This window comes from Megalops cyprinoides, chromosome 24 (genome assembly GCF_013368585.1).
Source record: "Megalops cyprinoides isolate fMegCyp1 chromosome 24, fMegCyp1.pri, whole genome shotgun sequence".
NCBI lineage: Eukaryota > Metazoa > Chordata > Actinopteri > Elopiformes > Megalopidae > Megalops > Megalops cyprinoides.
The window spans coordinates 16,120,863-16,144,121 of record NC_050606.1 but is presented as its reverse complement, the minus strand read 5'-3'; the positions used below and the strand labels follow the sequence as shown (position 1 = coordinate 16,144,121).

Sequence of the window (23,259 nt, the reverse complement as noted above, 5' to 3'; positions counted from 1 at the left end):
CTGAGCAAGCAAAATACTGGCACAGGAGGGAACAGAGCACACACAAGCAGGATGAAGGTCCCTCTGGTGGGGGCTGAAGGAAGCAGCAGGTAACGGGACAGACTGGCTGTCATGAGGACGCCTGCTGGTCATTCCCGGGAAGCCGTCTCCGAAACCCTGACAGATCTGTGTAACAAAGTTTGAGAAATCAGGGAAATAGTCATTGAATGTAAAAATTCTTTTAAACTGTAATCAAGAGTCTTGCACAGAAAATGAAATTATACACGCCTAGAGAAAACCGTGACCTTTACCAGGCTGAATGTGTTAAGGAGTGGCCACAGGCGTAACTAACACTTTGAACCTGTGAATGTACAATCAACAAAATCTAAAATCTATTAATCTATGGGCTATGCTCGCAAACGTATGTGTGTGTAAACTTGTTTCTGATATTAGATATGGGTAATGGTCTTCAGATGTGGATGAAATGCCTTTTCATCTACAGCAGTGTATTATCATTTGGTTCTTTCTTTGGTCATGAATGAACTCTTATACCAAGGAACAAAATGACAATTTGTTGTCTAAGAAAGCTGCAGAAGACAATTAGAAAAATGCTCAAGACAATTTAAGGTAACTATTGGCCACTCACTGTTGCCATTATTGTTATTATTTCATCATTTTAGTTAGAGGGAGCTAGTGAAACTTGCTTGTACAGTTGAATGGAACAAGTACTAGCACACTTATGAAACAATGGGCTATATTATTTACATTAACATTTACATTTTTCAATTGGCAGATGCTTTTATCCAAAGTGACTTACAAGTGAGGAACAATACAACACAAGCGAAAAACAATATTAGAAGTGCTGCATGACAAAGTTCCAAAGGTTGGCCAGGCAAGGTACTAGCAGGTAAAGCTAGCAAGTGTGTTAAGCCATTATGACCAAACCATTACGCCAAACCATTACATCATTTTTAAAAAAAATATAATTTAATAGGAGATCGGGGGAAGTGTTTTAGGTGCTCAGGTGAGAGTGGAAGAGCTGTATCTTCAGATGTTTTTGAAGACAGAGGGACTCAGCAGAACGGATTAGGTGTGGAAGTTCATTCCACCACCGGGGGACAACAGCAGAGAAAGTCCTGGATAGTGATTTAACGCCACCATGCAACAGGACCACCAGGCACCGTTCGGTGACAGAGCGTAGCAGTCAGGTTAGGTAGGCTGGCCAAAAGAGCATTGCAGTAGTCCAGTCTTGAGATGACCAGTGCCTGGACAAGGAGCTGCGCAGCATGCTCGGATAGGTAGGGCCTGATATTCCTGATATTTATCTGAATTTTATCCTACACTTTTAACAATAGCATAATTTGTTACTTATAAAATTGTCTGATAATGCCTACATACTATGAAACAGGATAATCCAAAGCAGGGCAATGGGAGTTAAAACTAAGGTGTCATATCTATATATGTAGTGTGGGTGATTTTCTTTTATACACATTTGATCAAATGTAAATTCAGACAGAGAGCAAGAAGCACCAGCAGAATGACAGCAGCATTATTTTAAACACAAACTAAATGTGCATTATGCATAAAAAGGACCACAGTAATCTTACATAATGTCTTACACAGAGATTGGTACCACAGCATGATTTTTTTTTCAGAAATGTAAATATTGCAAAAGTTTATGTAAAGTTTTACGTTACTCTCCAAAATGCACTATAAATTTGGGAGCAATTGATTAAAGAGAAAAGTATATCTTTTATGCTTTAATGTTATGCCTAATAGAAAATATGAAAAATAATAATCAGCTCTTTTTTGCCTTGTCCTTTCCCCAAAAAAATTGGAAATTCTTTTTGAAGATATAAAGACAGAGCATGACTCAAGCCAAATGCTTCTGAAATATGGATAAGATGAGATATAGAATTTGTACATTACTTACTGTACAGGCAACACACTAGAATTAAACATCACTGTTACCACATTTCTGTTTCTTTCAAGAAAAGAGAATTCAAAATTCATGTTAATACTGCATGAGTGTTTGAAAACATGTTGTCTTGGAAACATGATGTTTTGAAACTTTATTTTCTAAGAATGTGGCCACAGCATGTCTCGCCTACACATTTCATACAGCGTGGTTATACATCCACTTTGTTAGTCTACATGGTTAGTCCTTACAAGGTCAAATGTTGTCTTAGAGTTAGATAACTGCTTAAATGAATACAACGCAAACTTGTTAATCAGCTAACTAGTAAGCACAATAGCTGGCTACTTCACATGTTAAAACTAAATAATGTTTCTGTTAGTAATGCATTTGTTTCATATAAATGTTATGGAACTTGAAGTGCCAGACTGGGTTTGAAGGCATGGTGCTTCTACTGCTCTGTGGTCTTCTGGAAGCTGATGCCAGAATAGACAACCGTGTCTTCAAGGTCGCTGGTTTGCTGAAAGGAGAGAACAGTCAGTTCCTCCACGAAGGCATCACTTGGGGCACGATATTTTACGAGAGGATTCTAAAGGATTTTGATTCCTGTCAGCAAAATCTGTACACTTATCATGGTGACTCATACATTCATGTGGTTTGTTGTATATCGCCACACATGCCTGTTAAAAAGCACTGAAGAATGTAATTGATGATTACCTTCATCTTTTTCTTGGTTTTCTTCTGAAGTGAGACTTCAGCGTACTGCACATCATCTGAGCCCTGTTCCTTCTGCTGAGAAAAAGGATCGGTGCTGCTCTGTGAGTGTTTAACACAGCTGTCATGGCGGTCCATGATCTGCATCAGCATATTTACTGGAATATGTGTTCATACTGATGGCTGTTTAAAAGGGGGAAATCGAACAGTACAGTGTCTCACTGCTCGGGACATTATAAACTTGTCATACTGAAAGTTTAATGGAAATTTTCTCTTGAAAATGACCAATAGTTTACATTGAAATCTTTCATTTGCATGTGGACATGAATGTGAAATTACTGTGATCTATTTTGGGGAAAAGAAATTCTTTGAAAAAGTAACTGCTGGAAAATTTCCCTCAATATATCAACTACAGACTAAATCAGTGACATTTTTAAGTGGTCGTTATAAAGTATATACAGTTCTTTATTTTCTTTGTGACTTTATATTCACAAAGAAACTGTGACTGTGTTTTATCATCATCCTGTAAAACTGGGAAAATCTGTGTGATTGTGATCAGGGGGACTGTGGGAAAGTATCAATGGCAAACACACCATCATGCTGTGCTATTCCAATGCCAATGTGAGCGTTACCTCTGTGTGCTTCCTGGCCTTCTTCTGAAAGGACACCTCGGCATACGGAACATCCTCCCTGAACTGAAAAGGAGGAACAGCCTGTTAACCTTTATCTTGTGGGCGGCAGTGTAGCATAGTGGTTAAGGAGCAGGACTCGTAACCGAAAGGTTGCCGGTTCAATCCCCGCTGGGACACTGCTGCTGTACCCTTGGGCAAGGTTCTTAACCCACAGTTGCCTCAGTAAATATCCAGCTGTATAAATGGATAACATTGTAAAACAACTGTAACCTATATAAGCTTTGGGTAAAAGTGTCTGCCAAATGAATAAATGTAAATAAATCTTGTCATTTATGCTGGTTATAGACTAAGTAAAGAATACAGGAAAATCTGCGTGGTTGTGATCAGGAAGACTGTGGGAAAGTATCAATGGCAAACACACCATCATGCTGTGCTATTCCAATGCCACACAGTGAGCATTACCTCTGTGTGCTTCCTGGCCTTCTTCTGAAAGGACACCTCAGCATACTGAACATCCTCCCTGAACTGAAAAGGAGGAACAGCCTGTTAACCTTTATCTTGATGAATCTTGTCATGTCAAAAGGCAGATACTGTACAGTTATTTGATGAGAAAATGAAGGCCATGGAGAATAATTTTATTTAGATAGACTTTAGAATAATTTGTTAGTTCAATCATCTCAGACCCATAAATGTATTAATGTATGCTTTGTCAGTCCAAATTATCATTTCTCTGGGGTTCATTTACAAGCTCCCAACGGATACACATATGTTAAAGAATGATTATACGGGCTCCATAAATCATCTTTAAAGGTGTTACTGTATACCACAGGTGCAAGGTACAGGACTGGATAGGAATATCACATTCGACCACATTCGACAGAAGATTATCAAATATGAAACCTTGGCAATTTTATAGTCATTATTATGCAATTAAAAAGTAACTACATAAACATTGGCACCACTTGATGCAAACTGAGACCTTTGACAACTACCTGATATAGCAAATCAACGTTTTATTAATACCAATGTAGTCAGGATTAGGGAAAATACCAAAAACATAAAAGCAAATCCACTTACAGATACACTCCGCAGTTGATCTCTGTTTTCTTGGCAGCCCACCATTTTCTTTTTTCCTAAATCACAAATAAGAAAACAAAATCAGCATGCTAATATACTAATATACTATGATATATACTCAGCTTAAGAATCTCAGTTCGTTTCCATTCTTTCTTCAAGTGCAGGTGTATTAGAAGTCCCTTAAACAAGACCTAGTTGGTTTATGAAACAACTTTCTGAGAGGCAATGAAACCTTTGAATAATGCTTTCTGGAAGCACATGAAGGAAATTGCTTGCTACCTAGCAAAGATAAATAAAGCATGCCAACTGAAATGATTGTCAGTGGTCAGCTATAGCAGCATCTTATTTGGTTCTTTACTGTATAGATGGATAATGCTGTTGGCAATCACTGGAGATGTTCTCTAGGCATATTCTCTTTGTGCTCTATTGTACAGGTTAGAAAATTTCACGAATGTTCAAAGTTTAGGGTCCTAAACCATTTTCAAAGTGTCATTTCTGTGCTGTGACTAATCTAGCCATACCCAAGAGGTGTTACATGCTCATCTGACTTGTTACATGAGTGGCACCCATTGTGACGAGGTTGTTGGAGGCTTGTGGTTGAACTTGCCTCTCTTGAGCATCCTGATTCTGATGGTGAAAATAACAGCTGCCACCAGGAGCAGAAAGAAGATGCCAGCCGCCGCTATAACCACTTCATGGGTTGGGGTATTTCCAGAATTGCTGTAAGAAAGTGAAAATGACACCAAACACCAGTATTTTTTGCCACGGTTACAGTCAATAGTGCCACTGCCTGTCTCTCATAGAGGGAGAGAGAGGGAGAGACAGAGAGACAGAGAGAGAAAGAGATTTAACTGGCTTGAATAAGATGCTGTCAGGACTAAAATTTTGTTTGTGTTTATCAGACAACTAATTTGTGACAATATCAGTTCCTTCACCTCTTGGTCTCAGTACAGTTCAATATATCAGAAGAAATACCTAATCACCATTGGACCGACAGCACTACCCAAATTATTGGAGATAGAAAGTAGGTGCACCATTCTTTGGGATAGATTCAGGTAATGTTGACTGATGTGGTAGTTTTAAAGAGTGTTCCAGAACATCAGTCCTACAGGTCCTACAGGCCCTGAAGAATGATTATTTGGTGGTATCTCATTACATCGCATGAAGTTCTCACTCACTGAAGACTGAAAGGATAAGCATTCAAATTGCTCAAGCTATTGTCAATGCAAGACTGAAAGTCACCATGCAGTTCCAAAAGACAGAATCTCTTCAGTGGCTGAACTGCTTGCACGTACTCTGAAACTGTAGATTTGCAGGTTGGTAATGTTGCAGATTGTTTTTTTATGATCTGCGTAATTAGTGAATTAAATTATATAATTATTAAGGGGGTCTCTATGTTCTTCTGTACCATTGCTGGGTGATGCAGCAGCCGCAATGATTGCTGTCACAAGAGTGCAACTCTTCAGAAGTGTCAAACGCACAGGCCCGTGTTTTTTTAGCACATTCTCGTGGGAGACACAACGTTTATCAGGATGTGTTAAACTGAAACAGATGTGAGTTGGTTAGATTCACAGCTTTGCACTGCTTCTGTGACATTTATGCAAACTACAACCTATTTCCAATTCTAATTGAGACAGACTGTTTAACATGATTTTTGTGTATCAAACTTATTGAAGTTGCTGACCTTTAAAAATTCTGATAGTTTAAATATGATTAATTATTTTAAACATTTTTAAAGAGTGTTAATTACTGAAAGGTTTGAAATATGTTAGTTTTTAGGCTTCTGATATAGGGCTTTTGTCTACTTTACTTTGTGTGTGTGTGTGTGTGTGTGTGTTGTGCGTGTGTGTGTGTGTGTGTGTGTACGTGCGTGCGTGCGTGTGTGTGTGTGCATGTTGTGCGTGTGTGAGTGTGTGTGTGTGTGTGTGTGTGTGTGTGTGTTGTATGCATGCGTTCGTGTTGTTACCTGTTTGTGTTTTTGGGGACCGCCTCTGTGCTGTGAGACCCCTGCTTGGTGCTGTACCAGCTGGTTTCTGCTCCTTCCTCAGATGTGTGTTTCCTGCTGGTAGCTGCAGCTGTCACCCTGGGCTGAGCTGGTGTTTGGTCCGGTTTAGAAGTTGTCTCTAACAGACACACAGTTCAAACATTTATTTAAAGACAAATCTCACCTCTGCAAACCAACAGGGCATTATTTTTGAACATGGCACCCACAGCGTTACTGTACGAAATCATACTCCCAATATTGTGTTAGTGTGTAACACATGCTCTCTGTGTCATTTTGCTTGAAGTCACGACTGAGAAGAATCAATTGGTTACAGTAGCTATTGCATATATATATATGTATTTTTGTTATACTATGTGTGTTACATACGATATGTTTTTATCTCCAGCATGTAGTATAAGTGCTTTGTCAGATCTGAGTGTGAAAAGCAGAGCTCTTACCTGAAGTGACTTTGATGTAAATGGGGACTCTCGCTGTGTCTACAGTGCACCAGTACCAGTCTGAGTCTGTCCTCTGCAGTCTGGTCATAGTCACAGTGAATATCTGAAGCGTGGTGTTATCTGTGATTGACACCCTATCACTGAGGGAAGTGGGAGACTCAGATGTTTTCAGCTTCTGACGGGATTTCCAGTCTCTCCCTTTGTACCAGTATTTACTGTAAGGCCCGTATTCCTTTCTGTATCTACAGGAGACAGAGACTGATCCCCCCTCCCCTGCTGTAAACACATTGCTCTCACTGTCATTGACTGATAGGCCATAGGCACCTGTGAATAGAGCGAACAGAGCATAGTGATGACATCATCATTATTGGACATGATAGATGTAGTGATGACAAGCTTTTACATGGGGTAAGTACTAACACATGAGAGACATACACTGACACTTACATTTACCGTAGTGTATATGGTCTCATTGCACCGTTCTTAATTCTCACTAGAGTTTCATTTTCCCAAAGTATATAACATATTTGAATCCCAGGATAACTCCTATGGGGACACCAGACTGACCTTTAAATCTCCCAATGACATTTTCTGGAAGTATAAGTAGAAAATGACTGCTTTGATATGCAAATGTTGTGCAGCAGAAATATTGTTCCTTAAAATAATTCTAATTTAATTGCTAAAATGACTTTCAAATTTGAATGATAACTTTTGTGATAACATCCACAATTCAGAGTATTAGGTTAATATTTCTGGCAAAATAAAGTAGCCATTAAATATGACAACTTCTCATGTCTGTGGTGCCCTCTTAGTATCACATTTCTAAATAAACTACTATTATTAAACTAGTGAACATTTTTTATTTGGAAATAGCATTATCCATATAGCTCATCAACAGAACACTTATTGGCAAACGGCAGAATCCTTCATGTCTTGACAACTCATCTCATTTAATCATTTGAGTAATTTTTCAGGGCTGCTCCTGTGTCCAAGTGTGCAAACATTATCAGTTTCACTGATAAAGCAAGGCAAATGGAGCTCAGATAAAATGGACCCTTTTATGTTTTATGTTCCAGCTGAAAAAAAAATCATGAGTGACCGTTTACTATGAAAATGTTAATTCAAATGATAATTACCTGTATCCACATTAAGATAAAGTCGAACACTTGAGGGCTTTCCCCCTGGTTTTATACCACAGTAGTAATAGTCTCCATCACTCTTCTCAAGGTTTCTGATTGTGATGGTGAAGACCCCTAGGATTCTATCATCACTGATGGAAATTCTGTCACCAGCGGTAGAGGCAGACCCTGTTTCTGCCTGCATTTTGCAGCTATCCAGGTAAAAGCCTTTACACCAGGACTTCACACTGTCTCTGTACTTGAGGTCATAATGGCAGAGAAGACTGACTGATCCTCCTTCTCGCCACCATATTTCACTCACAGATGACAGACTGTCTGCTCCTGTGAAGGTAGAGCAAATTCTGTTTACAGTCAACACAGTACACAGAAGTGTAGATCTTGTCTTTTAAGCAGTGGAAGAGTATTAGGGACACAGTGAAAAATATGACAAGAATAAAGCTGAAATGCCATACTCTCCCAATGGGAATGCAAGTAGCAGCTACCCTTGCTATGTGTAAGGATATGACTGCAGGTAGCTGAACATTGTACATACATGCTTGTTGTAAAATATGTTCATCTAAAATTATTGTAAATAAGGTAGTATAGTACCATTGTTAAAAGTGAAACACTGTGGTAGATGCTGCAACACACATTACTTCTGTGGAGAGTCAGATAATTATAGTTCCTTAAGCAGATCTCTTCATGTAGTAAAACATTGCCAGTAACCTATGCTTGTTGTGGTAAAAATCATATTCAGAGACAATAAATGCTGATGTTGCTTACCAGAGAGAAGAGTCCAGAGGAGAATCAGAAGAGACTCCATGACATAGTGAGCCCAGCACATACTAGCACTGAGTGAGCCTGATGTGTCTCTTTCTAGCAGCTGGCCCAGTGGTTGTTACAGCTTCTGTTCTACAAATGATGAACGCTCTTTCAGCCTAGAGTGAATACAGACCACTAAAAGAGGAAGATGCATATTTTTCATGTCATGTTTGTCTTCGCATCTGGATGTCCATCTTAACAAAATGTTTTGACGTGTGTGTGTGTGTGTGTGTGTGTGTGTGTGTGTGAGAGAGAGAGAGAGTACAATATGTCATATGAGTGTGTGCCAGTGTCTTTCACATGCATATGCCATAGTCTTTTATAAATGTATTTGCAATACATTCATTAATATTAATAAACATAGGCTGACCAAAATGTCTTTACATGTTTTTAAGTGGAACATTTTCTTCTTTCTTGCAAAATGTATTTATTTAAAATCATTCCATATAAGATAATACAGTACCACTGGTTAAAAGTGACATACTGCAGTCAAATATGTTGCAACACATATCACTTCCAAGGAACGTCAGATACTTATGGCTCTTTAAACAGATCTCTTCCTTCAGTGAAACATTTCCAATGGCCAAGTTAAAAATCAAATTCACACACAATATATGCAGATGGCTGTTTCTTACCAGAGAGAAGAGCCCTGGGGAGAATCAGAAGAGACTCCATGACACAGTGAGCACAACACATACTAGCACTGAGTGAGCGTGATGTAGCTCTTTCTAGCAGCCCTGTGGTTTTTACAGCTTCTGCTCTGCACACCGTAAATATGTTTTCAGACCTCAGTGAATGCAGGTCATTAAAAGAGTAAGATGCATATTTTTTAATTTGTTTTTCATTACATTCAGATGTCCATCTAGAGTTCATCTATTGAAAATATTATATTCTAACATATTTTTCTCTTATTCTATTATTATTCCTATCATTTTTTTACTGTTTGATCCAGCATTATGGAAAATATCTTTATTTTCTGACAACCAGCAAAAATTAAACAGCTGAGTAGTAATGTGATGCAGCTAACAGCATTTTGCACAGTGCTTTTTTGATAAGAAATATCAATGTGATGGGGCTCTTCATGCTTAGATGTGCTTATTTACAGCTGTGCTACAGTAGCTTGCTTTCAGAAAAGATGTGTTTTTATAGAGTAGGTTGTATGTACTGGTGTTTCAGAATGTGTGACACATGATTTAAATTCACTGAAAATTCTAAAACGTATTTTTTGAAAAATCTGAGATTGTTATCAAAGGTATAACTAAGGTATGAATATTTCAAGTGGAATTAAAATACTCTCAGGCCCCAAGGATAAGACCTGCCCGTACTCCTATTGACAAGATCAAAATATTCTGTTACTCAAAATTTCATGCACACAAATGGAGTTTATTATGCATTACAGGGTTGTGCTACAGAGAAAATGAACAAATTACAAAAAAAAATGCAATCATATTGGAGATGACATGAAATAAAAATTCAGTTTACACACAGCAAAAACCAGCAATAATACAATAAAATAAAACAGACCTGAAGCAATTTTTTTGAAATATAGACTGATGCTTGAATGATGTAAGTGGGTAAGGAGGGGATTGAAAGGGTAGCAGCAGGAGAGGGGGATGGAGAGGAAGAAGGGGTGACGACGGAGGGGAAGTGAGAGACTGACTCTGCGGCACCAGCTGATTCAGAGATAGAGGAAGATCATGGCCTTGTGGCGAAGAGCGTTTCTATAAACAAACTGTGAGAGAGAGAGAGAGAGAGAGAGAGAGAGAGAGAAAGAGAAAGAGAGAGAGAGGGAGAGGAAGGAGTGATGCTGAAAGACTACACCAGAGTTTCTCAGAATAATATAGGTCCTCCTGAATCAACGCAAAAACACAAGAATGGGAGGGACACCAATGTGAAGAATTGCTTTCATTTGTCGCCCACAAAGCTTTTTAGTAATTGTTAATTGTTTAAATGTCTGTTAATAAGGATCTTTGTCTTTCCAGTTGTTACTCATTCAATATTTGAGCTGGTGCCTATCAGCTGCATTTAAAAAGGTTGATTGTTCCATTGTTGGCCTCAACTGTCATTTTCTGTGTGAGCCAGAATGCCATGTTAATGAGCTTCACCTGCCTAATCAAGCTTGTTAAATACAGGTTCTGAGGCTGCAGAGCAGGGAGTTTGGTTTTCAGCAGTTTGGCTGTGGTTTTGAGTGTACCCCCAGGGCTGGTTCCTTTTCTGTTGGTTTTTAAAGTAAATTATTGTTATTTTATGTTTCTGTTCATTTTTTTGGGAAAGCCACTCTTCTACACCAAATGTTCAATCTGTTTCTGTAGATAAACCCACAGAAACATGTAAAAGAAGAATACACTCTACTCAGTTCCAATGTGGCCACTCAAGTGACACAGTTCTGAGGCCTGCTGCTGTACAGATATTGGTCACTCTGATCTGTCTGTCAATATGGAATCTTGGATGCTCCTGCCCACCCATCCCAACTCTAGCTCCTCCCCCAGCTATGAAACACTCACACTTCACTTCATGAAGGGCTGTTCTGCTCTTCATCATGGGGTATTTGGGGTCCTCTTCCTCTCCAGGAGCACACCACAGTGACAGAGCTCTGTGATACACTGCAGCGACACCGCAGAATGGCATCGGTGACATCACTAGGGCTGCCAGCAAAACATTAAAGTAAAACATTTGGCCCATGCTTTTTGGCATCTAAGTTAAAAATCTAATTCACACACAATATGTGCAGATGGCTGTTTCTTACCAGAGAGAAGAGCTCAGAGGAGAATCAGAGGAGACTCCATGACACAGTGAGCCCAGCAGATACTAACAGTGAGTGAGCCTCATGTGGCTCTTTCTAGCAGCTGGCCCTGCGGTTTTTACAGCTTCTGTTCTACAAATGATGAATGCTCTATCAGCCTGAACACTTTTTTTCAGCATTATGAGATACCCCCTGAATGTACATCAAATTTTGTGTGTGTGTGAATATGTCATATGACTGTCTCCCTGCATCCTTCACATGCATATGAAATAGTCTTTTATAGGAGTATGTCCATGATTTTTATTAATGCACATTCATGGCATTTCACATTTTACGGACGTTAGTGAGAGACATTTTAAACGTGAAATTCCTTCTGGATAAATTGAATATTCCTAACTACACAAACCAGTAAGAAGGTGGGGGTGAGGTCAGGGCGTGGTAGAGCTCCGGGGTGAGAAATTTCATGTCTTTTCAGCTGCTGTGCAGTCATTGGCCATGTGTCTCCTGAGACCTCTGCCAACAGGATCAGACTCATGCAAAACATGCCTCACTTGCCAGTGCTGAATGAAACGATTGTGAGCCCTCAGACTCCAGAGAACTGATCTGCCTAACCAGCATTGGGTGTATTTCCTGAAATAGTCCAATTGCACATTGAAGTGTGGTTATACATTATAATAAAAGGCCTGTGCAATGTAACTTCCTGGCAGACGTTATGCCTGTACAGTGGGTAAGTGCCAAAGCACCTAGCAATTTTCTGCCAGCTGAAACTGAGATAAAAATACTGATTTATTTGTTCATTTCATTTTAAGGCCGACCTGGAGCTCTAGTCTTGACCATTGATAGGTTAGGGTGTTGCCAGACTGATTCACCAACAGTCCATTTGCAAAGACTCAGCTGTAATCTAAAATTACTGTACATTGCCTCTGTTTTCTGCTTCCATTGGTAGACCATGTAAAGACACCAAAGCAGGGACTGTCGACTGTTTCTCTCAATGTTACTGACACAGCAAAGCAGGCTGTGAAAATGAAAATCAGCATCCTCTTTGTTGCATTTGGTTGTGGAGTAGAGAGCTTGCAGAAAATAACAAATCAGATATCTTTTAATCTCTGTATCCATGGCAGAGCTAGGAGCTAAATACAGACAAAATCAGAAGTAATTGCAGTAATTGCCTGCAGGTAATTGGAAATGTCTTTTCCATCCGGATATTTTTTCTTTCTTTTTCTTGACATTTGCCCTGTGAAATTTCAATGGCAAGCTGTTTCATGTGAGGACAAAAGCTGTGGTTTATGGTCATACACACCTCAGAACTTAAGCAAGTGAGCTGGGAATCTCCAGAAAGAAACGGAGCTGTTTTTTTAAAAAAGTGGACACAGGAACTGCAAAGATGTTTCAAAGATACTCTTTATTGAGTGAGCTTTGCCAACAGAGCGAGCATAAAGGCGGGCAGCAGGGATGGAGAGTGCAGCCGTCGCCCCGGGAGACGCTCGGGTGGAGCCGCGGGGGGCGGACTCCCTCACTTGTGGCCCTTGGACGTGGCGGAGGACCACATCTCCTCGCCGTCCCTCTCAATCACCATGGTGCCGTCGTTGCGCAGGTAGAGGCGGCACATTTTGAAGCCACCGGACGCCTGGCTCTTGGTCTGCCACATCACCTTGTTGTCCCTCTTGTACATGATGAAGTTGCAGTCGTCCTGCATGCACAGGCGGTAGGCGTCGCGCACGCCAGCGGTGTCGGAGGACCAGATCTGCTTCCAGCCGTAGATGACAAAGTTGCCATCCTCCTGCAAACAGAGTCAAAAAGCATAGAAACAGGACTCTGCTGAGCACCATTACAATGGCGCTCTTTCCTGTGGCTGCTCTTACACTTGACAGAATAGTTGTGCTGCGCACCATATTTTAATGTGTTGCAGACAATGAGCTCTTAACTGTCTCTTAACCCCGAGCCATGTTGTGTAAAAAATAATTACCCAACGTCAGCTATGCAGGTCACCCTTGATAATGAAGATAGCCAAGCAAGTAATAGCGTACTGTTTTTGGCAAAGGTGTCAAGTTCCATTAAAAGATCTTACACTTTACAGCTGATACCTCCATACTGCAGTATAATTACTTGCTCTTTTATTGTGTCTAATGACATGTACATTCTTGCGGAATTACAGGGTTGCTTCAGTGTTACTACACTTTTTACCATACTCTTATCCTTTTATCCTTAACTGTATAGAAAAAATGAGTGCAGCTCTCAATACAATGACTATTTAATCCTCCTTTTAAAATGCAAAGGTTGATGTGTTAGATTACCTGTCATGATGTGCATACGTGTGCAGAAGCTCATTACTTAAGTTGCAGAATGTGTAGCACAATGTAATGGATTCTAGTCAGAACATAGTGTGTGTGTGTAGTTACTGGAATATAAGTATGTCAGCCATCACAGACCTGGAACACAGCCTTCCACTCGTGGTTGTTGGACATAAGGTAGTCTCCCTTGCGGAGCTCATCATACTTGGACATGTAGTTCCTGCTCATGGTTCTGAAATTAGAAGTTTGTGGGTCGGGTGAAGGGTGGCCGCTCTCAGACATTGTTACAGTTGTTTCTACATCATTAAAATTAGTAACTTACATCAGTTTTTACAAAAAATGATTAAAGAAGAAAGAAAAAAGAATGGAATAGCTCATTCCAAGCTCATTCAAAGAGTAGACCATAGATACTTTCAACCCATGCTGCAGGGCTACCTCTAACATCTAACATTAGCTTTTATGATGCAAATAATGAATTGTAGATTTTTGATACCGGTGAGGTCGAATCAGTGAAAGAATTTTAAACAGCTGGAAACTGCCACAGCTTTTCGTCAGTGAATAATGGAGTCCCAATTCCACCCAAAAAACATGGCATATGCCCAGTCACATATAACTATAACCTTTTGAAATGTAACATGTCTAACACATAGCATGATGACAGCTGTCAAGATAGTCTGTTGAATGAGAACTTGAAAAAAGAGGTTTATAATCAACCGTCCCCAACATAACAATAAGGAGATTTTCAGTACCCTGACCACCAAAACCAGGGCAACACCATGACAGCAAACTTGACCACTGATGCTATTGGTTTGCATTGAAAGAGACCTTGGTGAGAAGTACAGAAAGAGACAGATTTCAAAGAGTTTCTGAATCAGCAGGTATGATACTCACAAGCTGGCTGTGGTTCTGTTGATCAAACTGATGAGGCTCTAGCTCCTGGTGAAGTGATGTCGGAGGAGAGAGGTCCTGTTTTATAGCCGGAGAGAGGAGAAGGAGGAGACTGGGGATAAGAATTCTTCTTTGATACCCAAAACTGCTCTGGACAAGATGCCTTTCTTTAGTTTTTTTTAATACGCAAAATGTGCTCAGCCTAATTTGATCTGGAATCCTGAGAGAAACCAAAACTCTTTCATTCTGATCTTTGGATTGAATTACTTTAAATAGATTTTAATTCTTTGCACCTGGTTTGTCTGACTAGAGACAGCGCGTCGTGTAATTTCTGACGACCATTTTTCGACACGTTAGGCCACTAACAATCAGACCCGAGAGCGTTGTTGGGTGCCCAAACAGCACAACTTAGACGTTCTCCAAGACCACTGTCTTTTTGCTTGGTGAACCTCTCCACCATATATCCCACAGACCTCTGCATTTTCTGGCACTTTCTTGCTTTTGAAAGCATGACGTAGTGTGTGTAGAACAACAGAGACACTAATGTTAGGTCAATGTAGAAGACCGTTTATGTTGACATGGACTATGGATTATTGTATATTAATTGCCTGTCCTTATTAATAATAATGTTTGTATGACTGATTAACCAGGATCTCTGCCTTTTAGACTGCTATTATTATGAGACTAGCCACAGACAGTGCCATACTGAATACAATAAGTGTTAAACTGTCAAAATGCTGAAGACCCTTCTCAACCAAAGGCTTCCCCCTATTTGTTAGTGAAATGGCATTAATTACAGTGTCACTAATACCGGCATCATAATTGCATACATTGGGTTGGGCTTAGAAACTGTGAAATTGTGGTTTGTGAGGAATATGACTAGGAGTGATTGGGAGACACTCATAGGTGTATGATATAGTCTTCGTGGTCTTTCTTCGGGACTTTCCTTGTATGAAGCCATGGTGTTTTCTGTTAACAGAGAAATCTGTTTGCCTTAGATCAGTTGTTAGTATAGTTCATTTAGGAAAGCCTGTGGAACCTTTGGAGATTTATGACATGATTCACTCAGAACAACAGGGGCCAGACAAACAGCAGCTATCCAGGATAAATGATTGAGAATCCCTGCTGAAAACCAGATCCAGATATAACCACCAACAGATTCTTTCCTTGTGAATTCACAAGACCAGAGGTAACCTGTAGGGTATTTCCAGCTGTAGCTGTATTTTAACACTGACTGGTTTATTTAAGCCCTGATTTTCCCAAGTCCACTGCTGAAACCTGAAAACAATAAAACCATTACTCAAAGGTTACATGGCATCTAGCAGGCACTCATCCATAACGACTTACATAGGCTACAGTTTTTACATTATTGCTTTATACAGCTGGACATTTACTGGGGCAATTATGGGTTAAGTACCTCGCCCAAAGGTACAGCAGCAGTGCTCCATCAAGGAAATGAACCAGCAACCTTTTGGCTATGAGCCCTGGTCCTTACCACTATGCTACACTGCCATTTGCAGTTGTTAATAATGCAGAATTTTGGTGTTTTATGCATGGTAGCGCAAAATGGATGTAGTAGTGGAAGTAAGAAAGTAAAACAAAGGTGAGTAAAAAAGGTAAAACAAAGTACTACAAGGCAAAGCAATATTGTTGCAAAAACGTTACTTGGAGAATATGATACATGACTGTAAACACATTTGAGTAATGCAAGAGCTACAGGTGTAGAAAATGAGTGAAATTCTATTATTCAGTACAATTAAAAAGTTACTAGCTCACTAGTTCTCTCTGAATTTCAGCACAATTCCTACTTCTGTAAAGGACTATACAAGGCACAAGAGCAGAGCAGACTGTATGAATCTGAGAGTGTAATGTGTGGGGACATTGTGTACAAATACATCTCAGTGAAAGAATGACTGTACAGACTAATTAGTGGAATGGTCACTAAACAGAAGGCATACTTTTTGTTAACTTGATTGCAGGCCAAATGTGAGACCTTGAATGCTCACTTAAAAAAGAAGACAGAGAACATGTGTGTACCAGTGCTTGGTTTGACACATAAAAACAGTAACATTTCTTATTCAATGCGGTTAGAGGTCTACTCTACGGTAAAAATTTAAGCATTCACTGTTGCTCAGGCAATGAGAACTGTAACCAATCATCTTCTGAGAGCCCTGAAGGCACAGTTACAGGACACTGGCAGGTCTTTACATAAGGACAGGGAATTATATGTGATGAACATCCATTGGCTGTGCTCGACCCCTACTGAGGCAGCATAACATTAAAAAGTGAGGTGAATAAGGAAATGCTTGAATGCAAATAGCAGATTTCCCTGTTCCACCATCTCTCTCTGTCACCTTCTGTGAACCCTTTTGAGACTGCTAATGCATTATGTTTTTTTCATCTCTGGAACTACATACATGTTGGTCTTGGTTTTATACTCTTACCAAATGGCAAATCTCTTATTTGCAGATGGTTTGCTAAAGGTAAAATTTCCAAGCACCTCTGGGGTTAATGCTAGCTTTGAACAATTGTGTGCAGCCAATGACACTTAGTGACTTTCTTTTAGATGGGACAGTACAAGAGTGTCTCCCAATTCAATGCATCAGGCAATGTGGAACATTGCAGACAGAAACAAGGGGACACAGACAGGCACCAGACTGCGGACCAAGAGGTCATAAGTTAAAAAAATTATGGCCCAAATTTGGTTTCATGTCTGAAGAAGGAACATTGTACTTCATCTGAATCCCCGCAGAAAGCATTTAGCCGTATAAATGGGTAGAAGATATGTGTAAGATCTTATAAGTGGCGTCTAACATAATCTAATATGCAATGTAATCAAATCTTGTACAAAGAAGTCTATCAATGTTTCAAGGCATTTCATTTTTCTATTTATGCACAAATCTTTGCTCTCATTTATTAATATCATTATGTATTATCATTATTATTATTATTATTATTATTATTATTATAAATTAATGCCATTCATTTATCAAATTCTCATCTTTTCACATCAAGTCAGTGAAAAGAAATGTTTTTAACAGAATGCTCAGATCCATATTTTTATTTGACCAGTAAGCGGTGATTGACAGCAGGCAAACACAAATAATTCATTGCCTAATTCAAATACCATGCTTTGTAAATATAGCAATGTTGAGATAACTAAGATAACGTAAGATAACCAAAAGGGAAGCTATTGCAGTTTTTCTGGACATGTTTATATTTAAAACATAACAAAACTGTTAGAAACTCACAGAGACCGGGCACTCTGCCTCATAGGCTTGAGCATGTATGTTTTTTCCTCTCTGGCTTTGTTCTCAAGGTCTGAAATTTCAACCGACTTTTCAGACTTTTAGTTTGTATTGCGTACCTGTTATTTTCAGGAAATGGTTCACACCTATGGCGTCAAATCTGTTCCATATCATATTAAAAAAAATGAAAGAACGAGTACCTTGGGTAATTTGAGGATTGGGCATAAGCCTGAATATATGCTAGAAATTAGAATGACGTGAACATAGCTGATATAATTTAATATACAGAATGAGGATAAACATGTAGATAGTGTTGTCTTCTGACAGAAATGATTGACTTTTGTTATTGTAATATGTATAATGTAATTGACACAAGAGGGAAATGTCTCCCCAGAACAAAATAAAAACAGAAACTTCACAGATTTTTCTCTCAGAGCACGTTCTTTATTGGATGAGATCTGATAACAGTGTTCTCAGAGCCTGACCATAAAGTTGGAGTATACAGCCATCATCTCTGGAGATACCAGGGAGGAGCTGTGGGCCGACCCCCTCACTTCTGGCCCTTGGACGCAGCGGAGGACCACATCTCCTCGCCATCCCTCTCGATCACCATGGTGCCGTCGTTGCGCAGGTAGAGGCGGCACACCCTGCAGCCGTCGGACCTGTGGGTGTTGGTGTGCCACATGGCCTGATTGTCCCTCCCGTACATGATGAAGTTGCAGTCGTCCTGCATGCACAGGCGGTAGGCCTCTCGCATGCCAGAGGTCTCAGACGACCAGATCTGCTTCCAGCCGTAGATGACAAAGTTGCCGTCCTCCTGCGTGCAAGGAATAACAAAGAAAGGCCGAGAGAAATGGCATACCGGTTCAGCAGGGACAAGACTGACTGCTCAGTGACCAGTACCCTTGGCAGCTTGCTGTGGGTAGAGCACAGGAACGTAACAGAGACTGACTGTACCTGGAACACAGCTTTATACTCCTTGTTGTTGGACCAGAGGTAGTCTCCCTTGCGGAGCTCATCGTATTTGGACATGTAGTTCCTGCTCATGGTTCTGAAACGAGAACATTAGCTCGATCAATGGAACATCAATTCATTTAGGAATACCTACAAAGTCAGTGAAACTTCTATTTCAATTCAAAATGTCTTTAATATCTTTAACGGATAATGTACATAATAATTACATGTAATTAAATGTAATTAAACATCATTCCAAGGGTGTCCAGCATGGGTAATCTGGCAGATAGCGTGTTGTTCAAACCACTTCAGATCAATTAGTTTTCTTTTGATCTGCAAGCCCAAAGCACTCATTCACATTTCTCCATTTGGAATATTAATTACTGCTTGCAACATACTTGAGCATGGCAAACATTCATAGGGTTTGCACATTGTGACACAATTATATCAGTCAATGTCCTTCAGTTAAACGAAAGACTGGTAATACAGTAGAAGACAGAGAGCTGGAGAAGTTTGAATCAGTAGGTTAGATACTCACAGGCCGGCTGTGGTTCAGTCGATCAAACTGAAGAGACTGCAGCTCCTTGTGAAGTGATTTTGGAGCAGAAAGGTCCCGTTTTATAGCCAGAGAGAGGAGGAGGAGCAGGGCTGGAGAGAATAAGTCTTCTTTCACTCTTGAAAGTGACATTGTGATGCTTGTACTTTCCAGCTGCCCTCTCACAGTGAGGCTGTGAAATGTTTGATGTCTAATAAAGCTCAAGCTCTGAGAGGAAAACAAATTCCTGAGAGTAGAATTCCTTGAAATAAAACTCTAATGCTGTGCGCATGGTCCTTCAGAATGGAGACACTGTCATATCTATATTTGTAAGGCCAATTCTTAAACTCTTTCTTCAACTTTTCGCCTGATCTGCACCACTTTCTACCATGGTGAATTTAGATTATACCCAGAAGGTTCAGTTCCCTGATGGACCTTGTACCCCTAACCAAGGAACTTGACATGAATGGCATTACTAATTTCCCAGCTATATACATTGGTAATATGTAAAGAAAGCTCTGTATAACTATACTGAGATTAAGAAAAGTCTGATGAAGAATCCCAAGACTGACAGGGAGGCCACCACAATGCATGGGAGTGATTTTCAGTTAAGGTTTATCACTCCCTCAACCCATTTGCCAAAATATACCTTGCCCCAAAATTCATCTTATCAAATGGCAAAGCCTTAAAATAAGCAGTATACACAACAAAGTAACAAATGACATGCTTCACTGCTTACTGCCACTACATACTTCATGCACCACACAGTATCTTCATGTTACTACTCCATCTAATCCCTGAATTGCAAATGCACCATACGTTTAATAATTGTTTATGATGCTGCGGATTCTGATATGTGTATTGTGTATTTATAGACACACCTCTGCCTTGCAGTGATGTGGAGACCTGACAAAAACTCAAGTTGTCAACATTGATTCATTAGACCGGGCAAATTACAACATGATGATATGTACTCTCTTCGTAGTATTTTTCACCACGGAAAGCAAGATTCTGCTGCATTTATGATTTCTTTAATCTATAACATATGAAACTGCTAATCTGGTTCATAGCTCTCGAAGATTTGTTTTTACAGGGCATTAGATCTTGAATTTGGGCCTGTATTTCACTTGGTATTCCTTAGCATTACTTTTCCCATTAGTTCACATGGTCCATGAAGGCCTCATGCCACTCTCAAATACTTGTTACACCAACAGCTGTTTCTTCTCAAATGAATGAGTGTGGCAGTAGTTCAGATGGCAGCCATGTGGCATTACGATTACTGAGGTGGTAAGGTAACCAAGTGTTGCAAGCTCAAATACCAAGTTGGGTCTTGGTGTACTATACAGTGACCTTGAACAAGATATTTAACCTACATCTCTTCAGTCAATATCCAAAAGTAAAATTAAAATGTCAGTTATGCAAAATACCCTGGCTAACAACATCAGCTGGACAGATAGATGTCCTTTATTCTTGTCCTTAAAACATAATTTTATTTTTCAAGGTAATCAAGTGATTTTAATGACCAGATCTTAAGAAACCATGAAGGATGATGCCTACCTAGCCAGGGAAGAATAAAAAAACTAAAATATGCAAAGAACTTGTTTTCCCTCAGCATGAAAGCCCTCCATTTTATGAGGCCAGAAATAGCGATAACAACTCCACGGACAGCTGATATGTTACATTACATATCAGCTGTCAGAAGCTCTTATCTGAAGTTACTAACATCAATTATAATTTTTACATGTTATCCATTTATACAGCGAGATATTTACTAAGGCAATTCACGTTAAGTACCTTGCCCAAGGATACAACAGCAGCCCACCTCAGAATATACCTGGCAACCTAAGCCCTTCTCCTTCCTGCTACTCGACACTGCAGTCATTCCCAATTAGTTTGATGGTATGAAGAAGCACAAGCAACCACCAAACTTTCCCCAGCCTGTCAAATTTGACTAAGAACTTTATAGTTTTGCAATGGCCAAATGAAACTAGAGGAACTTCGGCATTGCAACCACTGACCTCTTGTAATTACATTATGTAATTAATGACTGTGGAAAACCGGGCTCTCTCTTAATATCTGTCCAGTTTAGAACAGTAAAGTAATTCAACAACTTTCCATTTGGTAAAAAAAAATATACAGTCAGTTAGGGATCTTGGAAGTGGCTATGGTTATTCTACTGGAGCGGACATACCCTATTGGAGAATAGAGTGGTCACCTGACTGAGCCCTTCACAATCAGCAATGAACTGATTAATACAAAAAACACGAAAGACCAACAACCCAGAGTGCATCATTCCTTCATATTATTTATTTGGCTTGGACAGGCCTTTCAGTATTACTGCTACAGAGTCCTGGGTGTCATGCAATGTACAACATACAATGATAACCATGGTCTCAACAATAGCAGAAAACATTGTCTGTAGAGATAGCATTGGGCTCATGTATCATATTCATTGATGTGATTAATAAGGATGTGACAGCTGCTAAAAGCTCAGTGCTGACTGTTAACATTGCTGTTGAGATGACTGTCTCAATATGGAGGGGAGCAAATCTGGAAATGTGTAATACTTGTCAACCCAGACAGTTTTGTTAGGAAGGATGAAGCAACAGACAGCATTCATGTTTCTGTAACCCTTCTAGAACATTTCATCTGCAAAAAAGTTTTGCATTTTAAAAACCAACTTAAAACTGCTACTACTATTTGATGCTGAAACATCAAGAAGGTAATCAGAAGGTAAACTCCAAAAATTCCTTAATAAACCGTACAGATCTAGATCAAGAATTTTCTTTACATTATCAGATAAGACTGAATTTAAAATGTAACAGGGTACTTGACTCTTTGGTAGTCAGTGATGTAGTTCGTCAGTAAACACATCAACTGTAACTAAATTTAACTTATCCAATGTCTAAGAAGGAAATTGGGTGGAAATTGGGGGTATTGGGGAAAAAAAGGTAGCTAAGGATCAATACAGATAAACGAGGCCTGACTTCTTTCTCAACACGATAAGACGAGACGACCCCATAACCACGGGTGATGAGCCTCCCAGCCCCAGGAACTGACATGACCTTGTGAGGCCTCTGGATGCTCAGAGAGTTGTAGAGCTGGTAACCTTATGTGTACAAACATGATTAAATTATTCAATTCAAATGCAATTTCTAAAGCCAGTGTTTGACCTTTATGGATTTATTTGGTTTCTTCCTTCGTTTTCTTCCCTCAGTGATGGATAGCTGTTTGTCTTGCCCTACTCAAACTCAATTATTACAGCAATCAACATTTTTTTGCAATTTTCCACATAGGTCACGCACAGTCAAGACTGCTGTGGTGTATTTTTATGATCACAGTTTTATGATCTTTGCCAAATCCACACCAAAATGGAATACAATACATATGTATTTGGTGGATAGATAATGAATGGGAAATTTAAGGTAAATGAATAATGAATTTAAGTTAAATAAAATAAATAGTCCTGGTTCATGTTTACTTTAAGTGTCACAATTTTTCTGTTGTACTGCAAACAGTGATTAGAAGTGATTTCTCTTCAGCTCACAAAACATGCTGCAAGTCAGCTGCGCGGAAGAAATTTAAGATTCAAAGAGGTCTTTGACATGAACTGCTGAGTCTCTGGCACTTTACAGCTCACCTCATGCTTCCCCTGAAGACACGCTCTTTCTTTCGGACAGATAAAAAAGCACTCAAAGGAATAATTTGATGGAACTTAGTTGCTACTGTAAGCAAAGGACAAAGCTGGCTTGTAGTTCACAGGCGATCCTCAAGCCAAAGGTAGCAAAATGAGTGTACCTATTCAAGTTAATGAACGACTTAATGAATGTTGTTAACTCAGTGAGAATGCTTCATTGAGTTAAACATGTATCCCAATTTTAAAATTGGACTGCACTTCAAA

At 39.5% G+C, this 23,259-nt stretch overlaps 2 protein-coding genes across 2 annotated transcripts; both read right to left on the bottom strand.

The window, feature by feature from the left end:
- Positions 1–12,955: 12,955 nt before the first annotated feature.
- On the bottom strand, positions 12,956–13,961 carry LOC118771424 (mannose-specific lectin-like). The gene is made up of 2 exons (XM_036519414.1): positions 13,872–13,961; positions 12,956–13,222 (listed from the first exon to the last, which is right to left on the bottom strand). Exons 1-2 carry the CDS (start codon positions 13,959–13,961, stop codon positions 12,956–12,958), a joined length of 357 nt encoding a protein of 118 aa, XP_036375307.1.
- A 4,458-nt stretch (positions 13,962–18,419) lies between these two features.
- LOC118771421 (mannose-specific lectin-like) lies at positions 18,420–18,916 on the bottom strand. Its single transcript, XM_036519410.1, has 2 exons — positions 18,827–18,916; positions 18,420–18,686 (listed from the first exon to the last, which is right to left on the bottom strand). Exons 1-2 carry the CDS (start codon positions 18,914–18,916, stop codon positions 18,420–18,422), a joined length of 357 nt encoding a protein of 118 aa, XP_036375303.1.
- Positions 18,917–23,259: the final 4,343 nt, after the last annotated feature.

Bases quoted from the DNA above. Each gene is read 5' to 3' on its own strand.
- LOC118771424 (XM_036519414.1), bottom strand. From the start codon at position 13,961: ATGAGCAGGAACTACATGTCCAAGTATGATGAGCTCCGCAAGGGAGAC. The intron at 13,223-13,871 runs GTCTGTGATGGC...CTCTGTTTGCAG, and splicing joins AGTGGAAGGCTGTGTTCCAG to GAGGATGGCAACTTTGTCAT.
- LOC118771421 (XM_036519410.1), bottom strand. From the start codon at position 18,916: ATGAGCAGGAACTACATGTCCAAATACGATGAGCTCCGCAAGGGAGAC. The intron at 18,687-18,826 runs GTACAGTCAGTC...CCTTGCACGCAG, and splicing joins AGTATAAAGCTGTGTTCCAG to GAGGACGGCAACTTTGTCAT.